General features: G+C 44.4%; 3 protein-coding genes across 3 annotated transcripts; 1 reads left to right on the forward strand and 2 right to left on the reverse strand.

Moving 5' to 3' along the window:
- Nucleotides 1-325: 325 nt before the first annotated feature.
- Nucleotides 326-6561, reverse strand: LOC107187340. The gene is made up of 5 exons (XM_015575413.1): nt 6450-6561; nt 4067-4163; nt 3261-3434; nt 1995-2353; nt 326-1231 (listed from the first exon to the last, which is right to left on the reverse strand). Exons 1-5 carry the CDS (start codon nt 6459-6461, stop codon nt 326-328), a joined length of 1548 nt encoding a protein of 515 aa, XP_015430899.1. The 5' UTR covers nt 6462-6561.
- Nucleotides 6562-7980: 1419 nt separating this feature from the next.
- Nucleotides 7981-10687, forward strand: LOC107187339 (centrosomal protein of 131 kDa). Its single transcript, XM_015575412.1, is given in 10 exon segments — nt 7981-8232; nt 8298-8388; nt 8475-8577; nt 8654-9092; nt 9347-9564; nt 9626-9727; nt 9729-10013; nt 10071-10242; nt 10305-10468; nt 10549-10687. Coding segments are annotated over 10 exon segments (1965 nt in total).
- A 15-nt stretch (nt 10688-10702) lies between these two features.
- Nucleotides 10703-12783, reverse strand: LOC107187342 (GTP-binding protein 128up). The gene is made up of 8 exons (XM_015575414.1): nt 12544-12783; nt 12297-12462; nt 12105-12235; nt 11785-12024; nt 11542-11710; nt 11340-11469; nt 11139-11261; nt 10703-11072 (listed from the first exon to the last, which is right to left on the reverse strand). The coding sequence occupies exons 1-8, from the start codon at nt 12583-12585 to the stop codon at nt 10970-10972; spliced, it is 1104 nt and encodes a 367-aa protein (XP_015430900.1). The 5' UTR covers nt 12586-12783; the 3' UTR covers nt 10703-10969.
- Between the last annotated feature and the right edge of the window lie 2932 nt (nt 12784-15715).

Here is a 15715-nt window from a genome sequence, read left to right on the forward strand (position 1 = left end):
AAATACATATTTCAACAACCGTCTTTAGATCTAAGTTTATAAGGTATCGTATGATTTCATTGTGTGTGTGTGTGTATGTGTATGTATGTTCGCGTGCGTGTGTGTGTGTGGGTATGTGTGTATTCTTTTTTTCCTCGGTTTTTTTTTCCTCTCGTCACGACGCGTCCTGATTTGCGTTTTATTATGAAAACATTTTGAAAAAAATCACGTTTCGCCGCACCAACGGGCATCCAGACTCGGATCTCGCGTACCCCCTCTCGAATATCGTTCCCGAAACACGCCCCCACCCACATCCCACCCCCGAATCTAGTAAAACAGCATCATATTAAAGTCTATCCTCCTCCTCCTCCTCGTTATCCTCGTTATTCTCCTCGGACTCCTCCTTATAACCGGGATGCTCGGAGATGACATAGTAGTTCCCATTGTAAATCACTCCGAGCTCCCTCAACACGTCCCCCTTGATGATCGCCTTGATCGTCCAGTTGTAACACTCCTCGCTCTCGCTCTCACGATCCAATCGTTCGACGTCCACGATCTTCGAGCTCAGTCTCTCCAGTATGATACCGATATCCTTGATGCTAAGGTGTTTCTGATCGACCGAATGCTGATCGATCAGCAACAGGAATTTCTCCGAGGTGACGATCTCGTCCTCCATGATCGTGTTCTCAGTTTCGGACTCGGAGCTGTCGTGCTCCTGATGATGATTGTGATGATGATGCATATGGAAGCTACCGCCACCGCCACCTCCGCTTGAATTTCCAGCCAAACGGGAACTGGACTCCTCGTCCGCGGTGTCGCAGAACCTCACGTGACCCTTGACCAATCCGGGCCGCCTTGTACCGTCCGATAACGAAGATGGCGGCTGTGGCGACGGGGTCTGGGTCTGTTGCTGTTGCTGCTGCTGATGGGGATGATGATGTTGCTGCTGCTGTTGCTGTTGTTGGTACTGCTGATGCTGGGCGTCCTGGATCGGCGAGGTGGCCACCGATTTGTGAACAGCGATCCTCCTTCCCTCCTCGTGCAACGCGCAACAATGGAAGTCGCACTCGCCGCTCGCACCACCGTCCGCTCCGTTCACCGGGCTACCGTTCCTCACCACCGGCTGATGGATGTGGTTCGAACACTCGGGCGTGTGGATATGGATGGTGGTGCTCTCGAACGAATTCGTCCCCTGCTTCACCAAACGGCCCGGGATCCCATGGGACTGCGGCTGCTGCGGAGGCTGCTGCTGCTGTCCGTCACCACGACATTTTAAACGATGGCTTTCTGATCAAACGGCTACAACGCGAGATTTCGATATGCACACCAAGGTTTCCGGGGTTGCTGAGTCGTCACGCGCCCTTTTTTGTCGTTTAGTTCCATCTTTATACTGGTTTGTTTAGGGACTTTGGATTTATAGCATGCTGCGTTATTTCGATCTAGAGATAAACCAGACCTTATCTTTATCCCTCGAGGTTGGACAATCTCCGAGGTTGCCCAACCACTGCTCTACCCCCCAGTACCCACCCCCTGGTTCTGCTACTGTGGAATTACTACAGGGGGGTGGGGGAGGGGGAGCGACCGGTACCAATTAGGCCTCCCGGTTAATCACAGGTCATAGTAATTTAATATTCTCTCCCTGGGTATGGTTTCCTAATTAAATGCAGCTAAAAATATTACTGATAATAAATGTGTCGTTATCGATACAACGAACCAAAAAAAGGAGAGGTCAGGGCTAATCTTAGATCTTAGGTCAGAGTTAACCCAGACCTAGGAGACCTATGGATCCACGAGGATTTTTCCCAAGAAAAAAACAACACCTAACCCAGATCAGAGTTAATTTTGGGGGATCCACGACCACCTGTGTCCTTTGACAGCTAGCATCTAGTGGCTGGACACGACCCTGGCTGGCGGTGACGACTCGAAACCCGGAAACCTCGTGCCAGTCAATCAGAATGATCAAAATACCCGAGAGGAAAGTGCCAGGGGGGAAGTGGAGGGGAGGATTAGCGTACCATGTCGTCATGATTTATCACAGTGATTTGGGGGCTGGTGTAGCGGCCAGGCCCGATCTCCCCCGCCAGGTGTCCCGGTTTCACGCTGTAGTTGAGCTTGTCCAGGCTGGTCTGGATCACCAATGAGGGTCGTTGCGAGCCGCTCAGGTCCGCTTTCTTCGTGGGTGAATACTTGGAGCTCGCGGCGTCCGGCACCTTCTGCTGTTGCTGCACCTGGGACGACGTGGATGAACGTTGATCCCAGTGCAGCACCACGGTGACCCGTCCCTTATTGTCCATGATCTTCCATGAGGGCGTTTCATCGTGTAGCTCCAGGGCGTGGATTGTTTCGCAGACTATTTTTGGGATTGCTGAAATCGCTGCGAACAGAAACGAATATCTTCACTTACTATAGTTTCAGAGGTGGGACCATTCGCCAGACCACGCCTGGAAGACTCCTTAAGCTTGGTATACGCTTGAAAACTTCCTGACCGTACACTATATGACTGATCCTGGACTTACACTACTGGTCAAAAGTATGGAACCAGGTTGGATAATTAATTTAAAAGAGAAAAATATTATTCCACAAAGTATTTGATAAACGGAATTTCCTATAACTGATAGGAAACAATTTGTACGTTCACTGACTCTGTAACTTTTATTATATCGTAACAGAATGACATACTGTTCCATGAATCGTTAACTCTAGTCCCATATTTTTGACTGTTAGTGTATATTGCAAATAACCAGACTAGCCTATCAATCAGGTGTGTAATGGACTTTACCAGTAGCTCACAGTAGTACGAGTCAACGTTTAGTTGGACGCCTTAGGGAAAAAGATGGAATGATCGAAATTCTAGTGCACCTGAACATGTATATCGATCTTTTTCAATCAATGATGGCCTACGTGCATCCACGCTGGCCGAACAAATCGTTATCTGATCGCCCTCTTCGAGCGAATCTACACTTTTGTCTTATTGTACGTACGAATCGATACTGTCCTCTATTCACGGGAGAAACCGCGGATACCATCGGCGCTGCTATTATCTCGTGCCCACGATTCGTAAATATTACTGTTATTCTCTTGTACCTATGACTGGGTCATTCGTGACCCATCCACTCAAATAAGCATCTAATTGTCTACTCGTGAAACGAAGTCAAATGACTTTTGTGATAGATCCTGTTACGGGTCACGATTAACCCAGCCATTTGCTTTAAAGCTCCAAAGGGTCCCTTGGACTGATTGTCGTCTTGAGTGGTGGTGAGTGTTTTTTAGACGATAGATACCGGCGCGTATGATGTCGACTCCGGTGGGACACCAGCGTTCACCATGCCGCAGCAACAGCAGGATCGTGTTGTTCGCTAAGGTTTTGAAGTACTCGCCGTCCTCCACCTGCGTACCGTCCGATTCCAGCACTAGAGAGACATTCTCGTTCTGTGGAACGCCCAGTTTTTCCTTGCCTGCGGTGCAAAAAAGTACCCAAGGTAATTGTGATAAACCGATGATTGTGTAAAATAATTTTATTTATTTTTGTTTTCACTTTAAGAAAGCAGAAAGAGATATGCAACGTTTACGTTCATTAGTTGTGCATCAATATTGGTAAACGAGATGGTCATTGTTTTAGTCTCTAAACTTTTATTGTATCAAAAGTCAGAAGAAAATGAATGAAAAGTCTAGTATAGTATTTTTAATACGAATACAATTTCAATAGTATACAGTGGCTGACTTATGATTTGCTATTTCTACTTGTGATAATCATTGATCACTGTGCAGTCTATATTTCGTGGATCTTATTGCCTTCTGCCTATTAATTTATATCAGATTATTGTGAAAATAATTATACTGTGCCACTGATAATGTTTATAGACACTTGTAAGTGGTAGTGCCCAGTTATGATCAGACATTCAGGCGCAGCATCGAAGGCTCATATTAAAAGGTTTTATTCTGTATCCTTACGTTCTGGTTTATAATTTTTCTAGTCTATTTAAGCAAGGTAAATAGAACTTTTAAAAATAGAAGGGTGAATGCGAGACAGTATAAAATGAGGAGAATTATTATAATGTAGAACTGCAGAAAACAGTTAATGCCTTACCCCTGTGTATCAGTTCCTCGAAATTGCTAACAACCAGTCCCTTCCTCACGTTACGCCAGCTGTCCCATATCTTAAAAGGTCTCTTGCTCCGTAACTCCTGCACAGAAATCAACTGTTGCAATTCGTGATTGAGTACAGGTATCTAATCCAGCTGTCTGTACGTCTTAATCAACGTACAATTTATCATTATAAATGGGACTGGGGGAGCTATTGGTCACTTCAGAGGATAATGTTCAACAAGAAACTCTTCCTCTGACTACTATAATCGTAATGGCAACAGTAAATGTTTTTAAAAATAATGAGAAATGCTTTAGTATAGTATGTCCTAGTAGTATATTTAGAACAAGATAAAACCAACAGTAAATTAAGAAATGTATAGACTAGAGCTTGAAAAAGAATATAAGGAGAACAATAACGCTTATTGAATGGACAGTACCAATTAGCATACACAAAATTTAATAAACAAATTTAATTTTTTAAAGGGACATACTTATTTTCTTATACTCATCGAATCACTCAAATTAAAATTACTGTACTCATGAGTTTTTTTATTCAGATATTCGTAACTATCAGACCACCCAGTATATACTTCTAAAGCATCACCGACTGACACCCGAATCCGATTAACTCCATCCTAATCAACATCCACGACCCAATAACGACATCTTCACCTAGCATAGAAGGGCCCCTAACGCGATATCGAACGAAAGAATCCTCGTCAGCGCCGTCGAGAATAGGATTCAGACCAGAACAATAGAAGACCTCCACGTCTCCCCGAGTTGCAAATTCGCGTTAACCAGGGTGACGGGGCGTGCAAAGGAGGCGATCACGCGCCAACGACGATAATTATCCTGCGTTCCGTAAAAAGAAAGGGGTGGACAGGTGTCGCGAGAAAAGGGGTGTGAAGTGGGAGGTGTGTGTCGTGGCGGGAGTACGAGCGCTAGACCTAACTGTGTGTGCGTGTATGTGTCACAGTGGTCAGATGGATGGCTGCTCAGGGTAGACGTAATTGCGTGTAAAGAAACCGTAAAACCGTCGAGAATGCTTATCGCCTAGATGTTAAGCGATCCGTAGAGAGTGTGTCTGCCGCGCGCCGGGTCAACAGGCAAGTAATTTATCCCCCACCCCCACCCACTCTTCTCTGGTGTGTTTTATACAGGGCGACAGGCAACTAGAACGTACCATAAACAAAGGGCCCTTCGTCATCTTGTGCGGAATTATTATCGAATACCCATACATCCTTGCGCCACTTCGTGCCCCCCCCCCATTTTTTTTATTCCGTACGCTATTTTTTTTCTCGAGGAACAAGCAACAATGACGTCGAAGGGCGCGAAAGGGCGTAGAAGATTAGGTCACGAGGTAAGAAAGGATCTACGGTGATCTGGAAGGAAAAGTGAAACGTTTGCACCAGGACCAAAAACATTATCCCGAGTCCACCAGAAATGATCGTGGTGATCGTGGAAAGATCGAGGGATCCATCCCCAAAAGGGACCATAAGTGACTAAAGGGATCCAGGGTCCATGGGGATAGATCGATCATCACGGTCAGGTAGAGAGGATCTCTGGATCACCGGGACATTACGATAACGCGTACACAGGAGGGATACTGTGTTTGGGTTGTCCCTAGGTTTTCAACAGGGAGGCGCAAAACGGGACCAGGGCGCAGACGCGGGCGCAACTTATGGTCGAAAACACTGACCTGATTCAATCATTCTCGGGTAACCGATCAAAAAACGAAGGGGAGAAAAATGAAAAGAATACGAGAGAAGGAGGAAGAAAGGAACAAAAAAAAACAGAAGGAACCAAGAGGTTGGTTCGTAAAAAGGAGACATTATGGGGTTCCAGGATTCTGGCCCCCGCTAATTGAGCGAATCCTGGGGAACTGGATGCTCCTGAGGACTCTAGGTAAACAATTGCTGAAGCACCTGGAGGGTAATTGGAATCAGTGTTCGCCTGGTCCCTTGGGATCATTCCAGGAAGACAGCATAACCTATAAGGGTGACCTGGCCTACAAGGAGCTGGCCACAACTGAAGGCAAGCTATTAGAGTCCAGTATAGAGGATCGAGGATCCAGGGATCTCGAGATGTGGATCAACCCCGGGGGGTGTCTAGGAGACTCTGTCACCCCGGTCTATGCGGCAGAACCAGCGATTCAGCGAGCTAATGCGCGTAGATGCGTGGCCTTGCAGCGGAGGGGATGCATGGCTCCCTAGGTGGACGTTGCCCAAAAACTGTACTTTCGAACACTTCGACAAAAACGCACCATCTAGGATAGTATTTTTTTCCCCAGGAGGATGTCCAAGGGGGGGGGGTTAGGATGAGGAAATTGGCAGGGTTTTTGTTCTAGCTCGGAATTACGTGAATTGGAAAAAAAATTATCCTACCTCTCTTGCCATTACGTCATATCCCTGCAGGTAAGGGACCGTCCCAGCAAGCACTTATTCAGAAGGAACTAGGAAATAAGCTGCACGTCGCATTATCGGTGGCGACGGGATGCTCTCGTGCACTACTGTCCGCCCACCCTTGCTCGATGTCTCTCTCTCTCTCTCTCTCTCTCTCTCCTTCTCCACCCTCCACCTTCGGCCTGTCTCTCTCTCCTGCACCCTTGTGACTTCCTCCCTCTCTCTATCTGATTTCCTCTCGTGCTGGCCTCCTCCTTGTTCTCGGTGGAACTTGCACCGAAACACACACCGTTTCTGACTCTTTCTCCTTTGGACTGTCCTTCCTTCAGGTTATGGGGATCGGTCGTTCTTCTAGTTTCTAGCCCCCCTGTACTATATACCACCCACCACTGCTATCTATCTCCCTCTATATTTCGATCTCACTCCCAGTCACCTATGGTTCCCTCTATCCTCCTCCGGTTCTCCCCGGTGGTGTCTCGCTTCCCCTCGATTTCCGCGGCACCGTTTCCGTGAATTATTATGGAGCACGACCACCACCACCACCACCACCGGAGCGACACGTCTGGGGCCCGCAAAATTCGCGGTGATCAACGGGCTGGCCGAACGGTAGCCACCAGCACCTCCTCGCGGGAACACCTCATATTCCAGGACGAGCAGAGCAGCAGCCCTCGCCCGTACAATTACCCGATCTAAGATTTTCCACTAGCGCATATGGGGGCAAATTGTAACAGTGGCTTCCTCCCAGCGGTTACTGCGGCGACTCCTAGTTTTAGATCGATTCTCTCTCGGTGTACGTACAGACACCCTCGCCCTCACCCTCACCCTCGGATACGTTCGCTCTTTCTCTCTCTGGCCACCACCTCCGCCGCCACCTCCTTCTCCCCCACGAGTTCACCCGCAACAACCTCGCCCCACAACCGCCTCTCTCTTCTGACTGACGACCACTGCCTCGAACGTAGCCCCCACGACGATCTCTTCGCCAGCCACCCTGTTTTCCCTGCGCTCGTACGTCCCAGACGGTGCTGCTACCGCCTAACCTCTTTCGCACAACCTCGCGGAGGCACCCACTCGATGCACAGTTTACGTCGTTATCCACCGAGCTGTCCTATCGGTAACCCCATTCTTCAAGATTCCTTCGTTATCCACCGAGCTGTCCTATCGGTAACCCCATTCTTCAAGATTCCTTCGTTATCCACGTGCAGTGAGTAGAGCTTCCTGCAGAAACTTTGGTTGCAAATTTTGATTGTTGTTCTTCAGCACAGTTGGATTGTTCTTTTTCGTAAAGTTAGATTCTCATGCTTTTTTAGCTGACACACGTGTCTCAGATTACCCTGTACATTACATAGTGTGTGACCTGATGGTCCCCTGATTCGTCACGCAAATGGGGTGGCCCGAGTCGTACCTGTTTCGCGCTCGTGCACCTGCCGTCACCCAGGCGACCATAAATCGTCCGATAAATAAAAGTGAATTGTCCCCACGTAGCTTCAGTATGCGTTCGATCTTCACAAGAGGAATGATCAACATTAGACATCCTATGATCCACAGTAAACCGCCAATGATGAAGCCACTTCCGGCTAGGGACGTAAATTCAAAGCAGAAGGAACTTACCCGTAAAATGGAAAATGACGCAACGATCGCGAAAACAGCGGACCACAATCAGAACATCGTCGACGAGTCGGATTTATACTTCGAGCAACTCTGCGACATGATCAGTATCCTTGAGAAGAACATCACTGGTGATCTACCGGAAGTCGATGAACCCCAGGTTTGAAATTACGATTCGTCCAATTGTTTTCGTTCGACTGAACTTATATACCCTCTATTTCCTAGTTAAAACCGGAAAAGGATGATTCGAGGGAAAAAGGATCGAACAGAACCACCTACGACGATATAATGTCCTTTTTGGCGAAGCTGGAAGAGGGTAGCTGAGTAATATAGTAATCCCATCGATATTAAAGTATTCTTTCATTTTTTCTACGTTATCCACTGACTGATTATTCGACGCAGGTTCTCTGGACGAGACAAGGGCGAGCGTACCGGAAGTAGACCAAGAGGTGCTTCAAGAAATTTTCATGAAATCGCATTCGTTGAATTATACCAGCTGCGACGGGTAGGAATGACAAACTACCTATCGAAGAATTAATTTTCAAATTTCTTTTTTTCTTCTTCTTTTTCTATCTTTTCAGCCTAGTCCCAATGAAAGTCACAAATCACGCGTTCGAAGAGGACTTAGCTACCGCTAGACTCCAGCTGGAGGAGAAAAACGCCACGATAACGCTACTGAAGGAGCAACTGAGATCCGAGAGGCAGCTAGCCTGCGAGAAACTCGAATCTCAGAGGCGTGGCAACCTGTCCAAGCTGCAGTCGCAGGACGAGAAGTACAAGGGCATCGTGAAGAGGCATCAGAAGTTCATCGAGCAACTGATCGAGGAGAAAACCGACCTGACCGAAAAATGTAACTCTCTCGCGCAGAGAGTAAAGGACATCGAGATGAAGATGCAGAGGGACCTTAGAGCAGCCGCTGATAGACATTTGGTGGAGCTACAGAGGGCCAAGGAACATTATGCTGCCGCTGAGAAGATCAAAAGGGAACGATGGGTAGAGGCCAGGACGACGAAGATCAAGGTCTATGGCGTAATAATAATAATAATAATAATAGTACATTAAAAAATGTACGATTCCATTTAAGAAAACAAAGTTGACCTTCATATGACCTCTACGCGTTCATATAGAAAAGAGTTAGAAAGATCAGAAAGTGTTCTGAGTATAGAACTAATTGTAAGAGTGCAAATAATTTGTGCATCCTCTATGTCTGAAAATCTGAACCCAGTTCAAAGACCTCGAGGATGCTAAAATTACCATCCTAAAACGTTTTTAAGGAGATGACCGTGAAAGGTCTGGAGCCAGAATTAAGGAGCATGATGGAGCAACACGCTGAGGAGATGCAAAGTCTTAGGAATGCTCATATGAAGGAGCTGCAGGACGCAGAGCTTCGTGTGATTCGTCGATCGAATCAACAGTTGGAACAATTGCGGCTGGAACTGACCGCTAGTCATGAAAGGATGCTGGCTAACGAGAAGAATATTCTTTGGGCTAGGTAGAAGATGGTACTTTCCTTCTTTTATATATCTTCTGAAATATCTTTTTGCCCCATCCAGGTACAACGAGAAGTTAGAGGAGCAGAATGCTGAAATCGAGACCAAGTTGCAGAGGATGTACCAACAGTACCAAGTATTAATATCTGATCCTTCTAGGAAAGATCATAGGGAAACGTTTGACCTTCTTTCAGGAAGAGATGCAAGCCCTGAAGCAACATCAGTTGAACGAAAAGAGGACTTTGCAAGAGTCCCTGAAGACAGAATGGGAAGCCTGGATTGCTGATTATAAAAGGCAACAGACCTTGAAGTTCGAGAGGGCTGAGAGTAAGATCAGGGATGAGAGCAATAAAGAAAGGGATCGACAGATTGAGCTGGCCATAGAACGCTTGGAGAAGGACTCGAGAGAGGCACGATTGGGTCTTCAGCAGAATTTCGACTGCAAACTTAGGTAGTAGTGAATGGAGTCGTCCAGGTGGATATCGTTAGGAAAGATTATTCATTTCAGGTCTTTGAAAGAGAAGTTTGACATGGAGTTGCAAACTGCAGTCGACAATGAACAGCTGCACAAGGACAGGCTGACGCAGGCGAAGGATAAGCTGGACAGGAGTGAAACTCAACTGCAGAAGGTGGAGAAAAAGTTGCACCAGTGCACTAACGACTTGAACTGTGCGAATGAGGTATATAGTTTTTGCTAAGATATTCTGTGGTAGGTTTTTAATAAGAACCTGGTAATGGTTAGGTGATCAAACGATTGAGTCTGGAGAAGGACAACGCGAGGAAATTGGCCAGACAGGAGATCGAAGGGGAGAAGAGAGAACTGGAGGAAAAAATTGGGTCCCTTTACCATGAGATCGGTCAAAATAACGCGAGCAGGGAGGCTTCTATGGCCCAGCTGCACAGCAGGTAGTATTCTCGATTTGTTAAACGAATTATGAATTGAAATGATATATTTTGTTCTTTCGTATTCGTATCCCATTTTTCAGGATAAAGCTAGTAATGACGCAGAAAGTCCTGACGATAAAAAATCTCGCCAAAGAGCTCGGCGAGGTTAAATCAAAGTGCGAACATTTGGAAAAGTTAGTGGATCAACAAAGGAGGGAATATATTTTAAAAAGTTTGTGAACGATCTTTGTTAGCAGTTGTGTATTTTACTGTTCTTTTTGTGCGCGGATCATTTAAATATGATACAGTATTCAGAAAACGCGTACGTAAGTTCTCAATCTCTCGTAACATATATATAGATGTAGTGAAAAAATTTATACATTAATTACACATATATCGACGCGCCTTATTTTTCGTATTAGAATAAAAAGCAAAGAAGAAACCGTTTTACAAGCTCTGATAAGCTCAGTTACATAAGATAAAATCACTGTAAAAGTTCAATCAGAGGGATTTCAGGTGGAATTAGACTTTCTTGACAATTTGAACGACGTCCTCGTCGCTTAATACGTGATCCTTTCCCACTTTCTGAGGCTGATGTTTGACCGACGATCCCCATACAAGGGCACTGAAAATAACAAAGAAGATTATAATAAATTTCTCTTTCAGGGAAAAGTCGACAAGACGAACGTACTATTTGAATTCCTTTGCAATAGATCTGTGAAGTTTGTTGCAGAAGTCTTCGACGGTTCTCTTCTCTCTATTCAGAACCACAGGGGAATTATAATCCGGAAGTTGACCCTTGGGTTTGGTATAGCTAGAATATAACATTGTAGAATGAAATTAATGAATTGACAATGTCTAAGAGCCGCAAATTAGCGATTCTAGAACTTACATTCTAACTAACTGCAGGTAATCCCACATTTTCTCGAGCAGATCATCGAAGTTCCACTTGTGGTGAGCAGAGATGGGTACGCAGTGAGGTATTTTGTAAATGACATCTAACTCTTCGATACTGATTTGATCTGAGGGCAAATGCAATAGAATTAGAATCGTTGCTGTAAATTTTTCTCAACGAATCGTAGCAAACTGTTTACCTATCTTGTTGAGCAAATAAATGCACGGCACGTAAACACGGTTTCCTTCTATCACATCGATCAGATCGTCGGACGTGGCATCGTACCGCAATGTAATGTCTGCATTGTGGATTCTGTACTCTGACAGAATAGTTTTCACCATATCCAAGTCCAGTTCCGATTGCGCACACTGGCGAAGAAAAAACAGCATGAGAAGAGGATTGTGCAGAGTTCCCTTAATTTTTCTTGTTACTGCTCAATTACCGTAGTCTGAAAGTTGATGCCACCTTTGTCCTTTTTCCTGAAGTTAATATTCGGTGGCTGCTTATTCAATCTTAATCCAAAGCCTTCTAATTCGTGTTCAATCAGCCTCTTGTGTCCCAGAGGTTTCAGAACATCCAGGACAATAAATATTAAACTACAGGTTCTAGCGACTGCTATGACTTGTCTTCCACGGCCCTTGCCATCTTTGGCACCCTCAATAATACCAGGAAGATCCAGTAACTAAAAAAGAAAATGGACGTGACATTATGACTTTATGTTTCTTCCATTGGGGATACTTGTAAGAAGCCAAGCGTAGATACCTGTATCTTTGCACCCTTGTACTTTATACAACCTGGCACAGTTGTAAGGGTTGTGAATTCATAAGCGGCAACTTCCGAATATACACCAGCAAGCGTGCTCAGTAAGGTAGATTTGCCCACAGATGGAAAGCCTGTAATTTTCACGAAACACATCACGTACACATACGCAAATACGTCAGTCCTCATACGTACCAACGAAACCTATTCTAGCATCACCAGTTTTTGCGACTTCGAATCCCTGTTCACCGCCACCTCCCCCCCCTTTCGGTGTTATTAGTTCTCTTCTCAGCTTGGCAAGTTTTGCCTTCAGCAAACCTAAATGACCAGACGTGGCTTTGTTTTTTTGAGTTCGGGCCATCTGTTAACGAAACAATTTCGCAAGGTCCAATACAGAAATGAAAATAGTCGGGAAAATTTAATGAACACAAATAGCGGTTACCTCGGCCTCGATCGAGGCGATCTTTTCCAGTATCGTACTCATCTTGGAGCAGTAGAGTTTACCAAACCTCTTTCAATTTGTATTTCAAAGACACTTTTCGCTTAGAATCTTTCACGTTCTTCCATTACAAATTTCCGTGAATCCTCTGCTACGTTGGCCTTACACGTGCTGACAGATTACACGCGCGTGTTCACACATGTTAACGCACGACGACGAAAAGCGACCGAATACTGACGAATATGAATACAGATAGCACATACCTTAAAGCCAGTTCTCAATTACGAGTTAAAAATTTTAACCTAAAATATCCAATTTGGAAGTAATCAAATTTAGGAAGTTCTAAGACACATATATTGGCAGTTAAAATAATTGTCAACATTCTGTACGCACAATTCTTCAGTAATAAATTTATTAAACATTGTGTAACATAAACTAATATCCTTGAATCAGTTTCTTCATCTGTATTCACCTTAAAAACGACATTAATAATTGCTGAGTAGAACTTGGCTTAATATCCCACTAAATTTTTGTAGATCATGTTAGGAACCAAGGTCGTATATACAGGTCGTCGGAAACTCCTCGTTGACTTCATATTTGGATACGTCTCACAGCGTTTCATGGAGACCATTTGTTTTGACCAAGCACTCGATTTGTAGCTGAAAGAACGTAGATTAATCCCCTGCCATTAAAAATAACAATAAACGACCAGAACACTGTTAAAATCGCATTTAATCGCGGAATACCACTATTTTTTCGACCGGTGGCGCCACCCGTGGCAATTCGCTCAAACTGCTAGCCAAATCATACCGACAGGTGAGTGAAAATTCCTAATGTTAGAAAAATGCGAATATCTCAGTAATTACGCATTCAAAATGAACGCCATTAGTCTCAAATTGTTCCTCAGAACTTAATGCATGGACCCAATAGTACAGGACCCCTGAATCAGTAAAATTAATTATGCCTGTAATGTAATACCGCAGCTACCTCATGGAGCGGTAACACTAACAGAATTCGATCGCATATACACCGCTGAACGGACATCATTTTTCCTCGTCAAGCATTAGATTTAAAGTTTAAAGAACGTACATAAGTACATTCTACCCGCTGGGTACCAGTAATAAGAAGAACATTGTTAAAATCTCATTTGTTTGAAACGGTTGACATTGTATCTCGCCATGTGTACCCCGTTTAGTTCACTTTCAATAGCCCTTCCAACGTTCTATGCACAAGTTACGTCTTGATCAAGCATTCAGTTTGAAGCTAAAAGAACGTAGATTGATCCACTGTTATTGATAATAACAATAAACGGCCGGAACACTGTTAAAATCGCATTTAATCGCGGAGTACCACTATTTTTTGAAGGGTGGCGCCATCCGTGGCGACTCGGTGAAACTGCTAACCAATTATGTGGCTAGCAGTTTCAGCGATTCGCCACGGATGGCGCCACCGATCGAAAAATTAGTGGTACACCGCGATTAAATGCGATTTTAACAGTGTTCCGGCCGTTTATTGTTATTTTCAATGACAGTGGATTAATCTACGTACTTTCAGCTACAAATTGAGTGCTTGATCAAAACGTAACCAGTCCACATAACCTTGGAAGAGCTATTCAAAGTGAACTAACCGGGGTACGCATGACGAGAGACAGTGTCAACCGTTGCAAACAAATGCGATTTTAACAATGTTCTTGCGATTACTGGTCTCCAGCCGTTAGAGAATAGTAATCTACGTTTTTTAAACTTCGATTGTAATCCATGACGAGGAAAACTGATGCTCGTTTAGCAGTGTATATCCGATCGAAATCTGTTGCAATCACATAACCACTAAACAGGCAACACTTTTCTTCGTCATGCATTACATTCGAAGTTTAAAGAATGTAGAATACTATCCTATAACGGCTGCTTCGTCTTGGACACGTACTCAACTTGTAGCTGAAAGAACGTAGATTAATCCCCTGTCATTGAAAATAGCAATAAACGACCAGAACACTGTTAAAATCGCAATTAAATGCGGAATACCACTATTTTTTCGACCGGTGGCGCCACCCGTGGCAATTCGCTCAAACTGCTAACCAAATTATACCGACAGGTGAGTGAAAATTTCTAGTCATGGAAAAATGCAAATATCTCAGTAAATAAGCACTGAATATGAACGTCGTTAGTCTCAAATTGTTCCTCAGGACTTAATGCATCGACCCAATAGTGCAGAAACCCTGAATTAGTAAAATTAGTTATGCCTGTATTACCGTAGCCTCTTATGAGGCGACTACCGTCGTTGCAAAATATTACGATCTCATTTACACCGCTAAATGGGCATGATTCTTCTTCGTTTTGCATTAGACACAACGTTTAAAGAACGTAGATTACTATTCTCTAACGGTTGGAAACCAGTAATTACAAGAACAATGTTAAAATCACGTTTGTTTGCAACGGTTGACACAGTATCTCGTCATGCGTACCCCGGTTAGTTCACTTTGGACAGCTCGTACACCATTATACGGACAGCTTTCGCTTAGCTGAAGCACCCATCTTGTAGCTGAAAGTGCGTAGATTAATCCACTGTTATTGATAATAACAATAAACAACCAGAACACTGTCAAAATGGCATTTAATGGCGGAATACCACTATTTTTTGACTGGTGGCGCCATCCGTGGCGAATCGGTGAAACTGCTAACCAATTATATGGCTAGCAGTTTCAGTGATTCACCACGGATGGCGCCACCGGTCGAAAAAATAGTGGTATTCCGCAATTAAATGCGATTTTAACAGTGTTCTGGTTGTTTATTGTTATTTTCAATGACAGGAGATTAATCTACGTTCTTTCAGCTTCAATCTCAATGCTTGATGAAGACGTAACCTGTCCACATAACCGTGGAAGAGCTATTCAAAGTGAACTAACCGGGGTACGCAGGACGAGATACAGTGTCAACCGGTGCAAATAAATGTGATTTTAACAATGTTCTTGTAATTACTGGTACCCAGCCGCTAGAAAGTACTAATGTAGATTCTTTAAACTTCGAATCTAATGCGTGCCGAAGGAAAATGATGACCATTCAGTGGTGTAAACGCAATCGAAATCAGCCGCAATTTGGGTTGCCGCTAGAGATGGTGTGAACTGTTACTTGTGAATCACTCGTGATTCGATCACGTTTGTTCCCAATCACGGCGATTT

Source organism: Dufourea novaeangliae, unplaced genomic scaffold, assembly GCF_001272555.1.
Source record: "Dufourea novaeangliae isolate 0120121106 unplaced genomic scaffold, ASM127255v1 scaffold113, whole genome shotgun sequence".
NCBI classification, from domain to species: domain Eukaryota; kingdom Metazoa; phylum Arthropoda; class Insecta; order Hymenoptera; family Halictidae; genus Dufourea; species Dufourea novaeangliae.

What these genes read in the sequence shown, in the direction of transcription:
- LOC107187340 (XM_015575413.1), bottom strand. An exon ending in CGAGGAACTGATACACAGGG is followed by an intron (nt 3,435 to 4,066) that starts GTAAGGCATTAA and finishes TTTGCACCGCAG; the next exon opens with GCAAGGAAAAACTGGGCGTT. An exon ending in TGATAAATCATGACGACATG is followed by an intron (nt 1,232 to 1,994) that starts GTACGCTAATCC and finishes GGTGACGGACAG; the next exon opens with CAGCAGCAGCCTCCGCAGCA.
- LOC107187342 (XM_015575414.1), bottom strand. Translation starts at nt 12,585, where the DNA reads ATGAGTACGATACTGGAAAAGATCGCCTCGATCGAGGCCGAG. An exon ending in TGCTAGAATAGGTTTCGTTG is followed by an intron (nt 12,236 to 12,296) that starts GTACGTATGAGG and finishes TGAAAATTACAG; the next exon opens with GCTTTCCATCTGTGGGCAAA. An exon ending in ATTGCAAAGGAATTCAAATA is followed by an intron (nt 11,073 to 11,138) that starts GTACGTTCGTCT and finishes TGTTATTTTCAG; the next exon opens with TGCCCTTGTATGGGGATCGT.